Source organism: Crocuta crocuta, unplaced genomic scaffold (assembly GCF_008692635.1).
Source record: "Crocuta crocuta isolate KB4526 unplaced genomic scaffold, BGI_CrCroc_1.0 scaffold154, whole genome shotgun sequence".
NCBI classification, from domain to species: domain Eukaryota; kingdom Metazoa; phylum Chordata; class Mammalia; order Carnivora; family Hyaenidae; genus Crocuta; species Crocuta crocuta.
The window spans coordinates 7,777,435-7,800,011 of NW_027530545.1; the positions used below are offsets into that span (position 1 = coordinate 7,777,435).

The 22,577-nt window shown below is 39.9% G+C and overlaps 1 protein-coding gene across 1 annotated transcript in view; it reads left to right on the top strand.

Moving 5' to 3' along the window:
* LOC144234475 (uncharacterized) overlaps positions 1–22,577 on the top strand; it is a 556,590-nt gene that overhangs the window by 254,174 nt on the left and 279,839 nt on the right. Inside the window, exon 6 of the mRNA XM_077767823.1 lies at positions 5,178–5,231. Coding sequence (XP_077623949.1) covers positions 5,178–5,231 — 54 coding nt within the window. The remainder of the gene's footprint in view (positions 1–5,177; positions 5,232–22,577) is intronic.

Here is a 22,577-nt window from a genome sequence, read left to right on the forward strand (position 1 = left end):
GATGGGGGCTTGGCAATTGCTGTTGAGCAGGTAACAGCAGTGTCTCATATAGGAAAGTTAATCCAATAACCAGCCAAATCACGTGCATGAGTGGGCTCATTTTACTAGTGAATACTATGGTGTTTCAGGATCAGTATAAGCCACTATTTTTGGTTATTTACATGATTAAAAGTTAAGGTCAATTTTCATTTAAAATACTTTTGGCCTTTTTTTTTTTTTTAAATACAGTCTCCGACTAAAATCCAGTCTTAATTAGTGCTCTCTTAAGCATTTGACTTTGCTCTCAAAGTACATAGGTAAAAGAAGTTAATGGGAATTGTGATTTTCCTGTTAATGAAAGACTACTACTGATAAGTTTATTCTTATTCGTGAAAATGTAGCTATACAACTTAAGAAGTAGCCATTTTATCAGGGGAATCTTAGACATTATAAAAACAAGCATTTATCAAATATAGTAATAATAACTAATGGCTACCTATTTTGGGCCAGGATCTACACTGAACATTTTACATTATCATTTAATTTTTCCATCAATTCAGCAAGATAGGTAGTATATTCTCCATATTACTATTGTTATTATTATTTTAATATTTATTTATTTTTGAGAGACAGAGAGACAAAGCACCGGGGGGAGGCGGGGGGGACAGAGAGAGAGGGAGACACAGAATCCAAAGCAGGCTCCAGGCTCTGAGTTGTCAGCACAGAGCCCAACACAGGGCTCAAACTCACAAGTCGAACACTTAACCATCTAAGCCACTTAGGTCGCCCTATTCTCCGTATTATTGATGAAGAAACTGAAGCCCAGAGCAGCTAAGTTGCCCAGAGTCTAAATTCAAGAAAAAGAGGTAATGCAAAGCTTAAGAGACATAACCTATGTATAGGACCAAATCCTACCTCTACCACTTACTGTGACCATGGCCAAGTTACTAAACTTTCTATGTCTCAGTATTCTCATCTGTAAAATGGGCACAAGAATAGTAATTACTTCATAGAGTTATTATGACACATAATACAGGTAAAGCAGTTTGCCCAGGTCGAGGACCTTGTAGGAACTCAAGAACTATTAATAATTAATGCTTAAACCTAAGTGACAGAGCCAGGGTTTGACTAAAGGGCTAACTAGCTGCAGATTTCACTTCCATTCCTTTTACTGTGTTGCCTCCAGAACCTAGCAATGCAAACAATGGGCTAAGGGCAATGGGAAATTTTGTGTCATTGAGCAACCGGAAAACATACTTTTCCAAGAAACACATTTTGGTTTAAGGGTGAGAGGAAACACGAAAACGTGCCACACCCAGATCCTCCTTTGTTATTTTTGTTGCTTTGCCTCCTTCTGCTTAGAATATAGTCATTTTGATAAATTGCATAATCCAGAGATACAGTTAGTTTTTGTTAAATAAAAATGAATCATCTATACATGCTGAGCAAGGACTAATCTTTGAACTAATTGAGACTCATGGGGACTGAGCTATCACAATTCCTAGGCATGATATGTTAGCTCTACAATTCATTTCTCTGTTATTGCTAAATCTTCCTTTAAGATCTGACTATGGAAGTAAATATTTCCTTTTTTTTTTGGTAAATAAATACTATTTTAATATAAAATTTGAATTCTGTTCTTATTCCATTTTGAATAAATGGAATTTATTGGAAAGCAATGATTGGAGTTATACACGTTTATATATACTCATACTGTTGGTCTCCGTGAGTAGGATCTCTGAGAGTTGACTCTGTTTATCATGTTTATCTTCAGATCACAGAGGGAAATTCTGGGGCACAAGCCATTAGATAATTTACTCCCAAGTCACATTTGTGGTTTGGTGTCAGATTCCTGCACCTATTTTTCCCCTTGGGAAGGAGATGATGTCTCCCACCATATGGAGGACAAATGCAGATAAAAGGAAGATTTAATGGAGCCCTTGTCTGACACTGTGATGTCTGGTCAGGGAAAGAGCATATCTTCTTCTTCCTTCCTGGTCCCATTTCATTTACATCTTTCTCATCCTTGTTTAACCCTTCTGAATTCCTCAGATAATAGCTCTTAGATAACAAATCATTCCAACCACCATTTATACCCTTCTTAGTCTTAGTTGTCTACTCTGATCTACTTACATCTCTTGCCCCCACAAATGATAATATCTTATTACAAAGCTGTGTTCTACTTCTCTAGGGGTATCCATGTTCTTTCTCACTGTTCTCCTCACGGGACTCCACCTCCTCAAGTTTGCCTATGGCATCCTTGGGAGCCATCCAAGGATCTCATACTTGCCTTTTAACTCGCACTTAATGAGTGGGATTCAGTTACTCCACCATGTATTAAATTTCATTTCTCTTTTTATGTGCCTGACACATAGTAGGTGCTCAACTGAAGCTTTAGAATTCAAATTCCTACTCTTTGTGCTATATCCTTCTACTTTCTTCTTCCTTTTTTTTATTATAATGAGGGTAGACCATAAATCTGCCCGAAATAATACAACTTAAGAATCGATTGTAGAAGAGGATTTAAATCCCTGCAAAGGAAAGGCCTCTTATCTATTGTAATTCACTACAATAACCTTCTCTTAATTCCATACTTCTCATTGCTTTACTTCTGTGGCACTCTGGTTATTCTAGCTGTATAATTATTTAACTTTTTGTGTACAAGTCTTGGTTCTCATCAGATTGTCAACCCCTTGAGGGAGGTCTCCAGTTTCCAGTCCAACTCAGTTTCCAGTACATTCCTATACAGTGAATGTTCGTATTGAAGATGAGCTGAGGGGATACCAGAGGAAGAAGATGAGCGAGGTATTGCGGGAGAGGGAGCCTCTGAATTCTTCCAGGGCACTCCTTAGTCTCCTCAGTGGGTGTCTGGTTTCCTAGAAGAGCTCATTCATTCTATGGGATTGGGGTGTGCATATCATGGACTCTCTAAGCTAAGTTACCTATTTTTAGTAACTCGGCACAGGTCAAGCCCCAGTAGAATAACAGAGAGTGGCTGCTTCACCAACTTCCAGATCTGCTACTAGGATCTAGTTCTTCGTTCCCACAAACTTTGTTCCCTCAGTTCTTAGTTCCCTCTGAATTCAGAGGAACTTGTCTCTAATCGGGTGCAGAGAGAGACACACACTGGCAACTTCCACAGGGCCTCAGGGGGACCACTTTGTCTTCTGATTACCTTATTTGAATGCTATTGACCAAAGTGGGGTGGTTTGGCATCGCACTAAGCCAAGCTTGAATTCACTGCCTATAATTTGGTATAAAGTAAGCTTGCAGTAACTGTCTTGACCAATTCAGCCTTATGTTTAACTTCTATCTTAACTTTTTTAAATCTCAGAAAAAGAAAAGAGAGAGCCAAACACATTTTAAGAAACTGTAAACACCTTGTAAAAGTCAACTTGTGAAATCCCAGCTGTTAAAATAGTATATTTAGTAACTCTTTATACCTGCAGTAGGTAGAGAGGCACAGGTATGCATGTGTGCACGCACATGTCTTGGACTTATTTCAGTAGGGAAAAAAATTGTTCAAGGACAAGTAGATCCAGGTCTGTCTGTATTGCTTTCTGTTTTTGTGACTATTCCATGGTCATTGGATATTCTGAGAAAGCCAATTTACTTTTTCAGGACTTATTCTCTCATCTCTAAAACATGAGGATGTGAACATATGCTTCCCGAGGCTCTCTCTAGCCTTAACTTTCTGATTAATTGTCTAATATTTTTAAAAAAATTTAATGTTTATTTATTTTTGAGACAGAGAGAGAGCACAAGCTGGGGAGGGACAGAGAGAGATGGAGACACAGAATCTGAAACAGGCTCCAGGCTCTGAGCTGTCAGCACAGAGCACGATGTGGGGCTCGAACCCACAGACCATGAGATCATGACCTGAGCCAAAGTCTGACACTTAACCGACTGAGCCATCTAGGTGCCCCTAATTGTCCATATTTTTTTTTTATGTTTTATTTATTTCTAGGAGAGAGAGAGAGAGACAGCGTGAACAGGGGAGGGTCAGAGAGAGAGGAAGTCACAGACTGAAACAGGCTCCAGGCTCTGAGCTGGCAGTCAGCACAGAGCCCGACGCGGGGCCCGAACCCACGAACCGCGAGATCATGACCTAAGCGAAAGTCGGACGCTTAACCGACTAAGCCACCCAGGTGCCCCCCTAATTATCCATATTATAGAAAAACATGAGCAGCTTCTTTCCAGAAGATGCTGCCTGGGCCAAAAATAAGGTATGATGACTCGTGGCTACATTTTTACCTGATTGGTGCAGGAGAGGAGTAGATTGAGCTTGGTACTATGGATTGAATATTTGTGTCCCCTTGAACATTCCTACCTTGAAGTCCTATCCCCTACTGCAATTGTATTAGGAAGTGGGGCCTTTGGGAGGTGGTTAGGTCATGAAGTAAGAGCCCTCATGAGCAGGATTAGTACCCTTACACAAGAGACTCCGAGACACAGCAAGAAGATGCCATCTATGAACTGGGAAGTGGGTTCTCATTAGACACTCAATCTGATGGCACCTTGGTCTTGTACTTCTCAACCTCCAGAACTGTGAGAAGTACATTTCTATTGTTTATAAGCCGTCTAGTCTAATATACTCTGTTAGAGCAGACCCTCGCCTACCCCTGCCAAAAGACACTTAGCAACAGAGTTCTCTGTATCTCCTTCCTCTGGCCTTATATTGTGCTCTACAAGTACAGGTTTTGTCCTCCTTTGATTTCTGAATTTCTCCTTCTCCCATTCATTCATTCACTCATTCATCTATTTATATATTTCAAAATATTTTGTTTCTTTTAATGTTTATTTACCTATTTTTGAGAGAGAGAGAAAGATAACAGGGGAGGGGCAGGGGCAGCGAGAGAGTCCCAAGCAGGCTCTGTGGTGACGGCGCAGAGCCCAACGTGGGGCTCAGTCTCATGAACCATGAGATCATGACCTGAACCAAAATCAAGAATTGGACGTGCAACTGACTGTACCACCCAGGCGCTTCTCTAAATATTTTAATGATAACCTGCAGAAGGAATCCCTCTACCCAGCTTCAGTTTCCTCATGTGTAAAATGATAGATTTGGGGTAGATGGAATTTCACGCCTCTGGCAGCAAGAATGTTCTCTAACTCCACAAAGGCCTTTCCTATGGAACCGCTTCAGGAGGAAGAATTGATCCACGCCTTCACCCTCTGTGCATTTGTTCTTCCTCCAGGTGCACGGTTTTTCCTGGTACACCGTCTCAGATGGCAGCAGAGCAGAGAATGAGGTAATTGTTGAGGATTGGCTGCCAAAACCTTCTGTGGGAAAACAGAGTTTTCCAGAATTGATATTTCTAGGAATGATTGAAGAAAAAAAAATAGATGCAGCTCGACTTGGCAAGGTTAACAGCGCAGGCAGTAGGCTCTTGGGCTCGGCTGCCAGCATGACCTCGAATAAACCAGTTTTGCCTGACAGGACACCTGAGAGGAATGCAGGGTGCGGAGTGGCCTGCAGGCTGACGTGGGGGAAGTAGAAAGCTGGAGAACTTGTAGGTGGACACGTAGAGAATATTTCTAGTGGACTCCAAGTCACCACTAGCCAGCGATGACTGTCCTGGACACCAGACATGAGAAATGTGTGGGGACAGCCCCTCTGAGTGAGCACTGGGGGTATATGACCATTGACTCTTCCCTCAGAATTCTTTCAGATCTCATTCCAGGTGTCTCTGAGAGGAGTGACTCTTCCCCCCAGGTTCCTCTGGAGACTGGTTTGTAACAGTGAGTCACCTCTCTGGGAAGTCCTTTGTCTTTCAGGATTTTGTTACTGTTTTCTTGTGTGTCATACACTTTCTGACCTCTAGCTGGGACATCTTAGTTGTAGTTTCTGTGAATGGATTAGGCGGAGGATTGGAATGCAGGAGACTTGGTCCTTTTTCTCCTTGGTGGTTGACCTCTAACTGAAGAGAACTCATTCGAAGGCCTCACAGAGAGAGACCAATAAGTAGGACCGGAGGAAACCTCAGTGATAACCTAGTCTGGTGCTTTAGAGTGAGGCCTGCATCTGAGCAGAGGAGCCAGAACCAGAAGCCAGATCGTGTTTCCAGCTTACTCTCCTCTATCTTCACGCCCTCTGTTAAAAACAAGGCAGGTGTGCTGTTCATAACCAGGTAGCATAAGTAGATGGCCTTTTGGGGATGTGAGGAAAGGGGTCAACCTAGTGAAACAGATACATTTCAGAGAATTCCCCAAAGTGAGGTTAGAACCAGATTTAGATTTTAAAATTGTTTGTTTGTTTTTGAGGGGCGGGGGGTCGGCAGAGAGAGAGAGAGAAATAGAATCTGAAGCAGGCTCCAGGCTTCAAGCTGTCAGCACAGAGGCTGATGCTGGGGTCTGAACCCACGAACCACGAGATCATGACCTGAGCAAAAGTCCAACACTTAACCGACTGAGCCACTCACATGCCCCCAAGGAAGCTAAACTTTAAAACCTGTTTTGAAGCATAGAAATTTGGTGCTAGGAGGAGGCCTTGGCAATCTTGTCATCCATACAATTGAGGAAATTCAGGCCCAAAGACGTGACATGATTTCTGTACTTCCGCAAGAGGCAGTTTCATAAAATAATATTTTAACTTTCCTCACTTTTATTTAAGTTTTGGACCCCATTCTCCCTCCCCCTTCTGCTTTTCTGACTGTGACTTGACAATGTTTTTTAATTTTTTGATTATTTGTCATTTACTGAATTTCTTCTACTCTGTTTTCCTTTCCTTTTTTTTTTTTAATGTAAACCCATAAATAGCACCTCAGTTCTAGTTCTAATCCCACAGACCCTTCCTGCAGAAGGTAAATGGAGTCTCTGCCTCATCCCATGAGCTGTTAGACTTGAAGCGACAGCATTTTGTTACTCTGCCCTGCACACATTCCTGACATATCGGCCACCCTTCCTGGCCCTCCTGGCTATGGTGCGTTCTAAGAGTTTCTATCACTTCATAATGTTTATTCCCCAGGTGTATTTGTCTCAACTATTTTTTTCATGCCAAATTCGGTCGATTTCCTCTCCTTGTTTTCAAGGTCTTTTGCCTCCAGCTGCTGGAGACAAACAGCATTGTAATCACAATAGCAGGCCTGATTTAACTGATAATTGACAAAACAGCCTGGAGTAATCATCACCTCTCATTCATGACTTCTCTATTCAACATTTCCTCCTCCGAAGTCATGGATATGGCTCCGGCTTTGGTGTCCAAAACTCTGTCAATATCTGCAGCCGGTGCCAGCATAGACTGTGCGGTTATCTAACGGCATTTCTGGGCCTCCGCCCTGCTTGCCGCACTTCTGTTACAGTTGCTTCTCAGCCGTTCCCCTGCCTCTCCTAGTGAATTGATGTGACGGTATGTGTCCCAGCATCTCAGTATTTAAGATTCAAAAGGCTCCCATGGTTTTAGGACCAACTGTACAGTCTATTCCACAGGTCTGTCTGGAATAACATTTGGGCCAGTGAACCTAACAGGTGAAAGGAGGGGGTGACTCTAAGTTTTCAGTGGTTCTTGATTAGTATGGGTAGAGAGCCCAATAAAACTGGTAGCTCCTTTTTTTTTTTTAATTTTTAAAATATTTTTTAAAGCACAGCTTCCTTGGGCGTATGCACAAAGCCCCACGGAATCCTCTGCACCTCTTCCGCTTGTGGCCAGCCCTGTGAGATCTGGTGCATCGTCCCCACCGCTGCCAGCTCTGTAGGACCTTTTCCACCCACAGCCGCCCTTGCAGAAGGCTCTGCACTTTTCCAACTAAGTCAGCTCTGTCTGTGGGGCTCTCTGTCCCTTTCCCACCATGGCCAGTCATCAGCTCAAGACTGTATCCAGCTGCTTGGAATGACTTTTTGGAATGTAGATTGCCTGAAGTGGCATATGATGATGAATGTACATTTTTTGTTTATTCTAAGTATTAATTGCTTCCCTCAGGTTGGCAACTTAAAAGTACATTTATCATGGCGTTTCCTCTATTTTAAGCTACAAAAGGACACAGATCAGATAAACAAGGCACCGGTCAACACCGTTTTTCTCCACGCAAAGGCATTATGAGATTTTTCCAACCGTTTTTCTGAAGTTAGTTGACAAAGGGCAAAGCATATCAGTAGCCCATCCGCACGGGGAGTCAGTCAATTTCACCTCGTTCAAATTACCTTAAAACACAAACTATATTCTCAGCCAGGTTCTCTGTTTCCCAAAGGGCTTTATTTCAGTGATTCTGCTTTCTGGTCCTTTGTTTTCTCCCTCTGAAGACTCCATCCTGGGCTGAGTAATTAGGGTGTTCTGTTGGAGAGGATCTCCCCAGCCTGCCCAGGGCCATTTGTCTAATGAAAATGTTTTCCTAAAATTTATGGTCAAGGCAAACTTGAAAAACATGAGATATATCTACAAACTAATACTTACAGTCACATTAACTGACAGATATTCATCTCAGAGTGATCACATTGCTCTCCCCAATTAAGCCATTCTTTAGTTTAACTAAAATCTCATTTTCTTTTATGGTTTCATTTATGACAATATTTCAAGACCCTTTACTAGCTACTTTCTCTTTACTATATGCAGTGCAGTTTGTCTAAATCTGCCCTCAGCATCTCCATAAGTTATTTTTAGCTTTATTTTTCTTTAAAGGGAAATATTGGCTAATAACATTGTTTTAACTTCAACGAGAAATCTTATATTTCTGAACATTTTCATTTATTGTTGCCTAGAGAGCCCTTCTAAGATGTGTTTTTAAAAAATTCCTAGAAGATAAATTAGGCCCAGATGTCCATCTGATCTGCTTCAGATCTGATTTTGATAGAACCTGAAATTCTTGCATAAGAAGAAAGGAAGATACAGATAGAAGCGGATGAGAGAAATTTTGAGACCATTGACTTCCTGTCTAACTGGCGCTAGTACATTAGCCCTTATCAAAGTTGGAAGAGCTGGTACAACACAGCCATTGTAGGTATTGGATCAATACCTGGCAAACAGCCTGAAGGTCAGATAAAGTACTTAGGTAGGCAGTTTGCCAGGCTAAAGAGATGTCAAGAAAATCAATTAGACTCTAAAGAAAGAGTAGCAAGCGAACTAAAAATCCCATCTTGAAAAGCTCTCTGTATTTCAGAGGTGTTTTATATACATTCACAATATCTTTATCTCGTTAATAAAATTACATTTGATAAGCAATTAAAACTATCCTTGGGTCACCTGAGGTCATATCACAAAAGATTGTAAACACCTGCACTATTCTAGATTAGCAATAGCCACAAAGGATGGAGATTTAATCAGGTTCTTTTCAGGGTATAAGATTACATAACTTTCGATTAATTTGTTCTTTTCTTTATTGATTACTTTATATGCATTTGGAATGCCAACCATGCCCTTGCTATTTGAGTGGTGGTAGACAACATGGACTTTGAGTACTCCATGCCAGGTAGTTTACTTAGTAAATTACAGCTACCTCAAGTTAAAAAAAGAAAGAAAAAAAAAAAAGGAGAAAAACAGGACTGATTACTTTGGTAAAATTTTTCATCAGTGAGCAAAAGAAACAAGCATAATGTTTACTGTGTGAAAGGCAGAAATATTCTTGCTATTTGTTTACCAGCGGGATCTTTTTGTTATTTATATAGTCCCTTCTCTGTCCCAAGGACCTTGTGGGCACATTTTGGTATAAATAACATGATGATTCTCTATTTATCTCATGTCTTATGATTTTCCTGGTATTGTTACATAAGACTGACAGATAATTTGTATTTGTAGTACATATTTCTCAGCTTCAGGAGGTTTTTCTTCTTCCTCTGAAGAGAAATAATATTTAGTCATTTCAGTAACATGCCAATAGAGGTTTGGTCATAACGGGTAATTATCAAGGGCAATTTATTGAACTAGGCACCTGGTAGAGATACTGTGATGAACTAAACAGATATGGTCTCTGCCTTCATGGAGATTACAGTCCAGGAAGGGAAACAGGCAACACATAGCGCTCTAAAAATATATGTAATTAAAAAGTGTGATGAGTATGACAAAGCAAAAAATTAAGATAAAATATGGAAAATGTAAGCTCACTGATGAAGGCTGTAAAAGGAGTGGTGACAAGCATTTCAGGGAATGAGAACAGCCTGCACAAAGGGTCTCAGGCTGAGGGACCTCCTGGGGCCCCATCACAGCAAGCTCTTGTAGGCCAATGCCACAGGCCACCCAAGACTACAGTGTCCTTTCTAAATTTTCTTTTATTTTTTAACCTTTCTATTACTTATCTGTGGCATATAACAGGTTAATTGTAGTGACATAAATAGCAGTATGTGTTATTTTGGATTTTAAGAACTATATTTAAGATTTTTATATCTGAAGGATTTTCCTGGGTCCCTGTATCTGTAGATCTTTAACTCCAGTAGGTGGACTCAGCTGACCTTGACTTTTAGGATGAGCCCTACCTTTTATCCCAGAGCACAGTGCAGACCTAGGGCAAAGAGCCACCCTTCCTCATACAATGATTCTGCACCTCAGCTCTGAGTCGGCCCTGCTGCTCACTCAAAGTGGACACAGGAATCTCAAATTTCCCAGGGCTCAACCCCTGAACCGGTACCCTGGTGTCTTAGCTTCAGGTTCTGACACCAACTGCCTGCCCATTTGGATGCCTACTAATTATTTCCTGCCTGGTTCTTTACCTGTCAAACTTGGAATCTCAACTTGTACTTTGGGCTCCTTTGACCTTGATTAATGGGACTCTAGTCTTCACTGTTGCCTTGGAAAGATCACCCTGTCTGGGTTCTGCTTTACACATTTAAGAACCTGTAGAATCTTACATAAGGGCACCTTCAGGAGTCTAGATGTTTCAATCCCACTTGCAACAGACTTATTTACAAGTGCTTTTCTTGCAAGGCTAAAAGGATTATTGAAAATTAAATGTTTCTTTTTATGTGCAAATACAATCCAGTAACTTATCCTCATCAGGTAATTTATTATTGACTTCAATGATATTAACATGGTGGTGAAAAACATGGGTTTTGTAGCTAGATGACCTGGGATATAACACTTCCTTGCTGTGTGTGGAATGGGACAAGTTATGTAACCACTCTTGTCTTCAGTTTCCTTATCTGTAGAATGGGGGAATAGTAGAGCCCACTCTTTCACAGAGTTGTGAGGATTAAATAAGTGAATACATCTAAAACACCTCATGTTTCCTGGTATATTGAAAACTCTTCATAAATGTTAGCTAGAAAGTGATGGAATTAGTAGTTAAACTTAGACCAAAGTCCAAAGCATATATTTTTATCACATTTTCCCCCCCAACTTCTTAAGACAAGTGTCTGCAAATTACCATCTTTGGACCAAATCCAGCCAAGGAGTTAAGAATAGTTTTTATGTTTTCAAAGGGTTGTAAAAACAAACCAGCCAACAGAGAAACAAAGAAAAATATGTGACAGAGACCTTATGTGACTTACACAGCCTAAAATATTTGTTGTATCTTTATAGAAAATATTTGCTGATGCCTGGTTTAATAGCTTGCTCTATATCTTATGTGTTGGGTGGTTTGGGGCAATATATTTAAACCCTCCGCCTCTAGTTTTTCATCTGCAAAAGGGAAATTATAATATCTATGTTACAAGGTTGTATAAGGACTAAAAATAACTTAATGGGAAAATTCCAAGGATAAAGTCCTGCATATAGTAGGTACTCGCTAAATGTCAGATTCGTGCCTTCCTATAAAGTGAGAGTTATTTGGCTTCTCTTAAGATATATTTAAGATATTTTAATATTATAAAATTATCATCATATCATCCTAGACAAGCAGCCTACTGAGGGGCTTCTGAGTGATGATTTCCTGAAGAGAACCAGAGTATGTGAAAAGGGCTAGCAATCTGACACAGTTGTCATTTGGCCATTTGGGGGCCCAGGTGTGCCAGCCCAATCAGCTCTGTAAATGAGCTGCAAGTGGGAGGTGACTCTGTAAGAAACGGGGAAAACAAAAACAAAGCGTTTTCTGCCATCAAGGTCAAGTGGACATTTGGGTGAATTTAACACAGTATGTGTAACAGCTCAGCTTCCTACTCTCAGTTGCCACAGGAGGCAAATCAAAGATGTGACAGAGAGGTCTTTGTGAGGATGATTCCCCAGAGTGCCCTGAAGAGAGAAGAAGGTGACTGCATGATCAGTGATCAGTGCAGGCTATTTAGAGGCCAGGTGAAGAATATTTGAATTTGGAAAGTACCTTGCTTTTAAGGCCCGTCGGCCAGGGCATATTCTTGAAGAGTGAGGGCAGCCTCTGAGCAGAGGTGAAATATTCATAATCAGAGAAAGTAGACTGGGGAGATATAGCCCAGATAAAGACTAGCAGCCATGAGCAGGGAGACCTAAGAACCTCAAGACATGTAGGAGTGAGAGACCCAGGTCTATCTTAGGATAGCCTTATTTAGGTCTGTATTATTTAGCGTATAGATCCTTACTCAAAATTTTTCCTACCCCAGGGGTCACAATTTATTCAATCCATTTTAATCTGTCCAAAAATTAGCTATTTAACATTTCAAGCCTTTGAAGACTTTAAGCACATTTTATTGAATTGTAGTACATATATAGAAAAATAAGGCAATTAATTTTCACAAAACTGCACACACTCAATTAACCAAGACCCCAGTTAAGAGAGAAACTATTACTGGCATCTTAGAAGCCCATCTCATTTTGCCTTGCTGTTAGCACCCCTCCTTAAGGGGAATACTTATCTAAATTTCCAATCGAATAAATTAATTTTGCCTCTTTGTTCTTCACATATACAGAATCACACAGTACATATTCTTTTATGTCTGGCTTCTTTCACTCATCACTAAGTTTGTGAAGCCCATCCCTATCATTACATGTAGCTGTAGGTATTCATTCGCTTTCTTATAAAGTATTCAATTGTATGAATACAGCACAAATTATTCTTTCACTGTAGTTGGACATTTGGATAGTTTCCACTTTTGGACACTACAAATCGCACTGCTATAAACATTCTGGTGCATGTCTTTGTGTGAACATATGTAAGCATTTCTGTTGCTGGTTCATAGGGTACGTATATGTTAAGCTTTAGTAAATATTGGTTTTTCTAATGTGGTTGCACCAATTTACACTCCATATTGGTAGGTTTTGAGGAGAGAGAGTAGGTGTTTCTAGGAATCTGTCAGGATATGATCTTATCAAGACAATCCAGGGGGCCAGTTATGGTTGTGTTAGTAGTAATTGAATCATTCCTGGAGCCAAAGGGAATTAGAGAAATGAGCGGATGAAGAACGGATGCCCTGTCAGGTACAGAACTGGGACAAGTTATTGCTCTCGGTGACTCTTACTTTGAGGATCTTTCCAGAGTGACCTATTGCAGGAATTAGTTTAAACACTGTATTTACTGAATAAATGACAGTAATAGGAAATGAGCATAGAATTTCAGATATCATCAACAATTCCATGTGCTAGATTGATTTCCTGGATTGTTTCCTTTTCCTATTTGAATACATATTAAATATCAGCTACCTCCTTATGACAGGAAAGTACTATCACTGAACCATCTAACTAGACACTCAAGCTACTTCTAAAATTGTTGAGTGCTTTTACACTGTTATTAACAGTAGCATATTTTCTGTAAAAGACAAGAATGCCCAAAGATGGCAAAATATGATAACCTTTTCTAAAACTGGAAGAAATAACAGCCCTTTTAGTTATGGATAGATTGTTATATCTCTGGACCCTGAAAACATAACTTGCAAATCATGTAGATGGCACCTGAATTCAGAGTGTCAGAAAATTTCCAGAACAGGGGCACCTGGGTGGCTTAGTCGGTTAAGCGTCCGACTTTCGCTTAGGTCATGATCTCGCGGTTCGTGGGTTCGAGCCCCGCGTCGGGCTCTGTGCTGACTGCCAGCTCAGAGCCTGGAGCCTGTTTCGGAATCTGTGACTCCCTCTCTCTCTGACCCTCCCCTGCTCACGCTGTCTCTCTCTCTCTCTCCTGGAAATAAATAAAAACGTTAAAAAAAAATAAAAAAAATAAAAAAAAAGAAAATTTCCAGAACAGTTTGGGACAAGCTTATGTCAAATTAGTTTGACGTCATGTCTTAAATAAATATCACATAAAATAGAAGCAGTAGATATTATTTGGACTTCTGAAATTTTAGATTTCTTGGCTTTTCTGTTAATAAATTGGAAACATGGAGAACGCTGGAAAGGTAGCATGGTCTCATACACGTACTTTGGAATCATATAGACCTGGATTGAAAATCCAGTTCTGTTACTTATTAGCTAGAGGTGTGTGACCTTTGGATAGGTAGATCTACCCTATTAAATGCTGAGTTTCTCTCTCTGTCAAATTGGGATAATACTTGCCCTGCATGGTTGCTGTGAGGGTTAAAGGAGCTAATTGATATATTTTTTGCAAATTTTCAGTCATTAGCCTCTTCTTCTGCATCCTTCTCTTTGGAGTTTGATAGTACTGTAACATGCAGCCACGGCACCTAGATCTGTAATTCTTCCTGTCTCAAAGTCTTCCTTTGTTCTGTTGCTGTCTCCCCTTCATATCATACCACTTATCAGGGAGAGAGTTGTAGTTTTCTGTTTACTTATCTCTCTCATAGACTGTAATCTATCAGGAAGCAGGAACCATGTTTGTCTTACCCCCAATACCTAGCAGAGAGCCTTGCTCATAACGGAAAAAGAATTATTGAGCTTCCTCTGATCCTCCTTATCCTTTGATTATTTAAGACTTAGAGAAGAAATTCATCGTTTTGGTAGTGTTACTGATACATGGAAGTCAGGACAACAATTCAATGGACCCTTGAAAATTGAGAAAAGTGGTCAAGTTAAACAGGATGAGATTAGGGTAAAAAACAATCCAGGCTAACACAAGAAAGGGAATAATTATGTAGGAACGAAGGAAGTAGAAACATGCCCGAATGTGAGTCAGCAGCCTAGTGCTGTTATTAAAAGTGTGAACATGATCCTGGGATGTATTAATAGATGTATGACATGCAGAAGCCATGGAGTAATCTGCCTGTTTTGACTTGGCATTTCCTGGGCACTTATTGAAGACCTGTGTATTTGTTTGGTGCTCCATATTTGTTAGAAGTTGCATAGAAATTGAAGATCTGGCTGGTGGACACAATAATAGTCAAAGGAATACCTTCTATGAGGAAGGTTTAAGCTTGTGATGTTTTACTCCAGAGGAGAAATTTGAGAATATTAAGTAAGCACAGAATATATTGTGTTTTATAGGATATTATGTAAATACATAACGAATATAAGATAATGTCATTAATTCATAGAACTGGAAATATTCATGAGAAGGAATATGTATTGTCCTTCCTACAGAAAACTGAATGCCTAAACCTTTCAAAACAGTTTTCAGTCCTTCCTGGAAATTTTCATAACCTCCCTCATTAGTCATTTAAATTTATCTCTCACAAAGTCAAATGATTCCTTTTCCTAAGCCCAATCTCTTCCTCTTTGATTTTGACTATATTCTCTGGTTTTGGTTTTTCACTGTTATGGAGAATTTGTGTGCCATTTATATTTATTTCTTTTTTTAAATGTTTTTTAATTTTTATTTATTTCTAGGAGAGAGAGAGAGAGAGAAAGAGAGACAGCGTGAGCTGGGGAGGGTCAGAGAGAGAGGGAGACACAGACTCTGAAATAGGCTCCAGGCTCTGAGCTGGCAGTCAGCACAGAGCCCGATGCGGGGCTCGAACCCATGAGCCGCGAGATCATGACCTAAGCAAAAGTCAGATGCTTAACCGACTAAGCCACCCAGGCGCCCCTATATTTATTTCTTAATACATCTAAAATCATATGTATGCTAAGATTTTGCTATGATTTTGATATTTCTTTCCAGCCAAAATTCTCTACGTTTCCCTTGTGTTAAGTATTCTTTGTAATGCTTCTCTGAAACGTCTCCCTGATTTCCACAGTCATTGACAGTGAGCCTGTTGATTTAAACTGGACATCATAATCTAAAGGCTTCTGACCTGCTAAGACAAATAAAAACACTCTCATCCTCAACTTTACTTTTTTCCTCTTTACTTTAAAAAGTGGTTTCCATCTATTTCTATATTATTTTGATATTTACAGCTAATTTTTTACTTTTATTTCTTAAGAGTTTACATTTAATTATTTTTCTGTTTTTGTAGGACTATTTCTTTTTTTTAATTTTTTAAAACGTTTATTTATTTTGTGTGTGTGTGTGTGTGTGTGTGTGTGTGAGAGAGAGAGAGAGAGAGAGAGAGAGAATCCCAAGCAGTCACTGTCAGCACAGAGCCCAACACTGGGTCTGATCTCACGAACCCTATGATCATGACCTGAGCTAAAATCCAGGATCAGATGCTCAACCGATTGAGCCATCCAGGCACCCCAGGACTATTTCTCATCTAGTAAAGGTAATTTTGAATCTTACTCCTTGCAGCATACATTTTGTGAGTAGAGCATTGGCCTCTTGATTCAGATGTCACTTAGGCGACATGCTAGGACAAAGGCCAAGACTGATTCTTGCAGATCTTACGGAGACAGCCCCGGAGGTGGTGGTAACGGGTATTTCAGTATTGTCTTTAAACCAAGTGTTCCCTTGCCCAAAAGTGATAGCATAACTTAGAAGATGAATGGGGATGGGTTGAAAGCTTTTATTATCATTGTAATAAATCATCTTTTTTATTGTTTATGTTGGCTATTAACTTAAGATCTGGCTTGATCTATTCCTGCCAAAGTTGTGTAGGAAGCAGTTTAATATAATAATTATTGCCTTGTAAGATACTGATTGGTTTTAGTTTTCCTTTTATCTGTGTATCTAAAAAACTTAAGTTTACATTTGAGTTTTGTGGCAATAACAAGATTGAGTTGGTATTAAGCCTTTGTAAATATATTTTTAAAGTGTTCTGGAGATTTTAAAATTGCTTCACCATTCATTCAACAAATATTTATTGTTTGCTATATATGCTAGGTGCTTGGGATAGAGATGAATAAGGTGAATAATAGGTATAGAATGCATAATTTTTAAACTAGTAAAGGGAAAAATTATGGAAAAGAAATTTAAACAAAAATATCTAATAATACTTTACTACTAATAATAAATTATATTTTTATTGCCCCAGGGTTGGGACAAGTGTATTTTACACAGAATGAACAAAAAGAGCAGAAGTGTCGGGAGACAAAACTGCATAGCATTTGGTGGGCTGCAAGAAGTTCAATGTGGCTGCAATTAAGTTTTTAGTAGCCTGGTTTAGAAAATGAGGCAGGGGCTAGATTGTAAAGGTAAAAACCTGCATACCAGCTCAGGAGCTAGGCCTTTATCTTGTGGGCAGTAAGAAAGCTCCCTGAGAGTTCTAGACCTTCCTTACCTTTCACTTGAACTGAAATAACAGCAGGGAGGCCAGAGCCAAGGGCATTTGTTGGTGGGATTTCATGGAAATAAAATAGCAGGGCTAAGTGATACATGGATGAGAGTATGAGGAACAGGGAACCAGGTTGACGGCTTGAGAGACTGCATAATAGTTTTACCATTTATTGGAAATGAGAGCATGTAGTAGAATTCAGTTTGAGGAGAAACAGTGAGATTAGTTTTATAAGATTAGATTGTAAATGTTCGTGAGGACCCTGAGATAGAGCTGTCTGGTGGAAAATACAGATACCTTTAAAGTGTGTAATAAATGGCTCTCTACCATGAAATGTTGCTTCTACACAGATCCATACTCAAGGCCACTGACTATTGTACATAATAGAGAAATCAGGGTTTTAATACTGAAATGTTCTTAAAGAGGGGCATGACCTTGAAATACAGTTGTTTGATAAAAACAGAACAAATGCAGAGGGCTTTCCTTCATGTGTTTCTTCAAGTGGTTTACAGGTACCTACAGATGCCGTCTAGCATATCTGCAGTATTGCTTGGATCTGCTCTATACATGGCATATTGACTCTATTCTGCTTCCTCACATCTTTCTTTTTTTTTCTTTTTTTTTATGTTTTTTTTTTTTTTATTTATTTCTAGGAGAGAGAGAGACAGTGTGAGCAGGGGAGGGTCAGAGAGAGAGGGAGTCACAGACTGAAACAGGCTCCAGGCTCTGAGCTGGCAGTCAGCACAGAGCCCGACGCGGGGCTCGAACCCATGAACCGCGAGATCATGACCTAAGCGAAAGTCGGACGCCTAACCGACTAAGCCACCCAGGCGCCCCCACATCTTTCTGTCTAAGCTTTCACATCATGTTCTTTTGATGCTTATATTTTTATTCTTCTTAATTAAAGGGAAAAGTTACAGGTCTTTTGAAATTAATTCAGGAATTTCTTGAGTTTGTTTAGAAAGGCAAAAAAGTTGCAATCAGATACACATGCATGTGGATATACGTGCATCCATACATGTACACACATGCACACATGCACGCTCACACATGCATATCTTGCACCTCTGGTCTGATAAGCTACTTCACCCAGTTCCATTTTTTTTTTTGACAACAGCCTGAGTGTGGGCTTGTGACTGAGGTCAATGACACTCTTTTTCAAGTAAATTTACAACCTGGCTTCCCCAAGTCTGTGTATTTTTGTTGTTGTTGTTGTCTGGGTTTTTTGTTTTTGTTTTTGTTTTTTTGCTTTTTAGAAAAATCTTTTCCCTACCATGCCAGCTTGTTATAATGATTAAAGGAAATAATGCTTGTAAAAGTTCTTTTAAACAATAAAGGACTGTACATATATAAGAAAGTAAAGAAACATAGAGAGCTATTCATTTCCATTTTCAACACAGACGTGTACCTGTTTGTAATTTTCTTCATGCTAAGGATGTTTAGTCATAAGTGGGGCTGTGGGAAGACTTTTGATCATGCATAATTTCTCAGGCACACACTGCTTAAAGATGCATTTATCATCCTCTGACCTCATCCCTCTGTGTATTTCAATTCAGCTGAAGTTTCTCACAGGCTCAGACTGTTTTCACTAAATTTTTACCATAATACTCTTTATGCACATCCCTACAGTCTGTAATAATGTATCAGATCATTCTGGGACCAAAAAGCCCTGGGAATCTGCTTCAAGGAGAATTATTTTTCACGAATATGCTCTAGTGTCATTTCCCCAAGTGTGTTTAACTTAATCTTTATACACTTTCACGGTTTATTTTGATCAGTTCTCTATGAAGTTGCCTTGTAAGATCCCAAAACTCTAAGACTGTTTCTGAGCATATCACATCGTTTCCACCTAATTTCTGAGGGGACGCTGGCAAGTGGTTACAAGCAGGTGTTTGCAGGATCCCTGTGAGAGTGCCTGGCCAGATGGGGTCAGAAAAGCTTATCCAGGAGCCACTTGTATTTAATTTATTTGTTTGTTTGTTTGTTTTTTTAAATAGCTTATTGTCAAGTTGGTTTCCATATAACACCCAGTGCTTATCCCCACAAGTGCCCTCCTCCATGCCCATCACCCTCCTTCCCCTCACTCCCACCCCCATCAGCCCTCAGTTTGTTCTCAGCTTTCAAGAGTCTCTCATGGTTTGCCTCCTCCTTCTCCCCCACTATTTTCCCCTTCTTCTCCCCCATGGTCCTCCATTAAATTCCTCCTAATCCTCCTATACATGCAAACATATGGTATCTGTCCTTCTCTGCCTGACTTATTTCGCTCAGCATAACACCCTCAAGGTCCATCCATGTTGCTACACATGGCCAGATTTCATGGTTTCTCATTGCCATGTAGTATTCCATCGTATAGATGAACCACATCTTCTTGACCCATTCATCAATTGATGGACACTTAGGCTCTTTCCAGGATTTGGTTATTGTTGAGAGTGCTGCTTTGAACATTAGGGTACATGTGTCCCTATGCATCAGCACAGGGGTCACTTTTAAAGCCTACGAATTTGGCTTCCTATCCAGGAGTGAGTATGGCAAGATCTGGCTTTGGGGGAATAAACTGAATCAGATTTACGGTTTCTAATAAATAGGCAACAAAGTGGTTATATCTGTAAATCTAGCTTAAAAGGTTGGGACAAATTTTAAATTTTCTAAAATAAATTCATGATGAAAAACAAAAAGGGCTGTCCTTATTATTATACTGTACACCTGTATTTCATCTCAATTAGATAATGAATGCAGATACCATCCACACTGGAACCTTACTCCAAACATCTAAGGAAATATTCATGCTGTTCCAGAGAAGAAACCTTTTTAAGCAATCCTAAGTCAAAATAATTACTATAAGACAGAAAAGAAATGCAAAGGCTTTGCATTTCCATGAGAAAATATGCATTTGAATAAAAATTTCATTGGGCCTTAGGGATGCCTGGCTGGCTCAGCTGATTAAGGTTCCAACTCTGTTTGTTTGTTTATTTTTGAGACAGAGCATGAGTGGGGCAGGGGCAGGGGCAGAGAGAGAGGGGGACACATAATCTTAAACAGGCTTCTGCTCCAAGCTGTCAGCACAGAGCCTGATGTGGGGCTCGAACTCATGAACCATGAGATCATGACCTGAGGTAAAGTTGGACACTTAACTGACAGAGCCACACAGGCACCCCCAAGGTTCCAACTCTTGATTTAACTCAGGTCATGATCTCACCTTTGGGAGATGGAGCCCTTAGTCAGGCTCTGCACAGTCAAACTGTACTGTGCAGAGCCTGCTTGGGCTTCTATCCCTCCTTCCCTCTGCCCCTCCCCTACTCATGCTTTCTCTCTCTCTTTCTCTCTCAAATAAATCAACCTTTTAAAAATTTCACTGGTCCTTAATTTTTATGAGAAAAAATTTATACTAAATATTACCTGGAAAACTGATACATGCTTTTCCATGCGTTTATAAATAACCAGAGAATGACATGTAATATGTTCATGTGTGGGGATTACACATTTAATTCATTTAAAACTTTTTGAACTCAGCAAGTCAATTTATGACACTGTTTCTCTGAGAGACTCACCCAACAAATTCAAATTCAGGAATTTAAAAATTAATATAGCTTATGGGGTGTCTGGGTGTCTCAGTCGGTAGAGCATCTGACTTCAGCTCAGGTCATGATCTCAGGGTTTGTGGGTTTGAGCCCCATGTCAAGTTCTCTGCTGTTAGAGCAGAGCCTGCTTTGGATCCTCTGTTCCCATTTCTCACTGTACCTCCCCCACTCACACTCTCTCTCAAAAATAAATGTTTAAAAATAAAATAACAAAATCATTTTTTAAAAAAGAATTGGGGCGCCTGGGTGGCTTAGTCGGTTAAGTGTCCGACTTTCGCTTAGGTCATGATCTCGCGTTTCGTGGGTTCGGGCCCCGCGTCGGGCTCTGTGCTGACTGCCAGCTCGGAGCCTGGAGCCTGTTTCAGTCTGTGACTCCCTCTCTCTCTGACCCTCCCCTGCTCACGCTGTCTCTCTCTCTCTCTCTCCTAGATATAAATAAAACATTTAAAAAAAATAAAAAATAAAAAAGAATTAATTTAGCTTATAAAATCACATCTTAATGAAGTAGAATAACTCAGAGGGAAAAAATAATCAGTGGTGGAAGCACCCTTCAGTATGTTTAGCTTAAAATATTCCTAAATGACTCAAAATGTGGTCCTTACATATGATAAATATTTTCTATACTGCATCTATATGTTGACTAATGAACAACGTGTACTGTTGGTGAAGAGACTAGAAGTGTCTAGTACTAATTATCATGATTATGAATTGAACTTGTCAGAACTAACATCTTGAAATCATGAAGAGGGTTTGCAGAAGGGTAGGAGTAGAGCACTTTAAAACTTCTTTTTTATTTGGTTACCATGAAACTATTGAGAATATACAAGTAATGTGACTGATAAAGCCAGTGCGACGATGTAACTAGCTATACCCGTATTAAAGAGCATTCTATGGAATGTCACACTCTACCTGGTTTCTCTGTTTTTCCCCCACACTCATCTTGAGGCTTTTCACATGGCTCTTTCTACATTTCTTACCTGTTTTAAGTGTTGTAATATATTATCAGGAAAGAGGATTCTGATAATCTTTTCTCCTATCCACATGAAACTGGTTTAACATTAGGGAATTCCGGAAGCAGTGAGTACTGGATTGAGCTATCTTTCCACGTCTAACAACATAATTTGGTGAGGTTTTCCTTTATTTTTAAACAGAAGGGAATTCCCCCTTTGTCTAGGCTCTTTGCCTTCTAATCACTTGCCTACCCTAACTTGCATAATCTTTCTAAAATTCAGATTCCTCCATTTTTCTCTCCAACTTGAAAGTCCTTGACTCTGTGGCCTCCTTCATAAAATCTTCCTGGAAATATACTTCAGCACACTATAGAACCTTCACTACTTCATTGTGTTGCCTCTCAGATGGCTGTTCTGACACTCATAACACTTTGTGACACTCATTTGTCTGCACATTTACATATCCTCTGCTCCACTGTACATTTCCTGAACACAGGGACTGGGGATGTCATTTCTTTCCTAGCACTCAGCTCAGAATCTGGCCCAGAGTAGCTTCTTAACAAATACTTCTTGACTGCATAAACCAATGTCACTTTCATTGCATTCAAGACTCTTCAAAATCTGGCTTGCTCCACTTCCTCAGCCCCATCTCCTACCCCCTATACTCAGCTCAACTCCCAGATGGCAGCCACCAGGACCATTTGCTGTTCCTTGAATATGCTGAGTACTTCTGAATGTTCAAGTTCTTGCTCTATGCCCATGC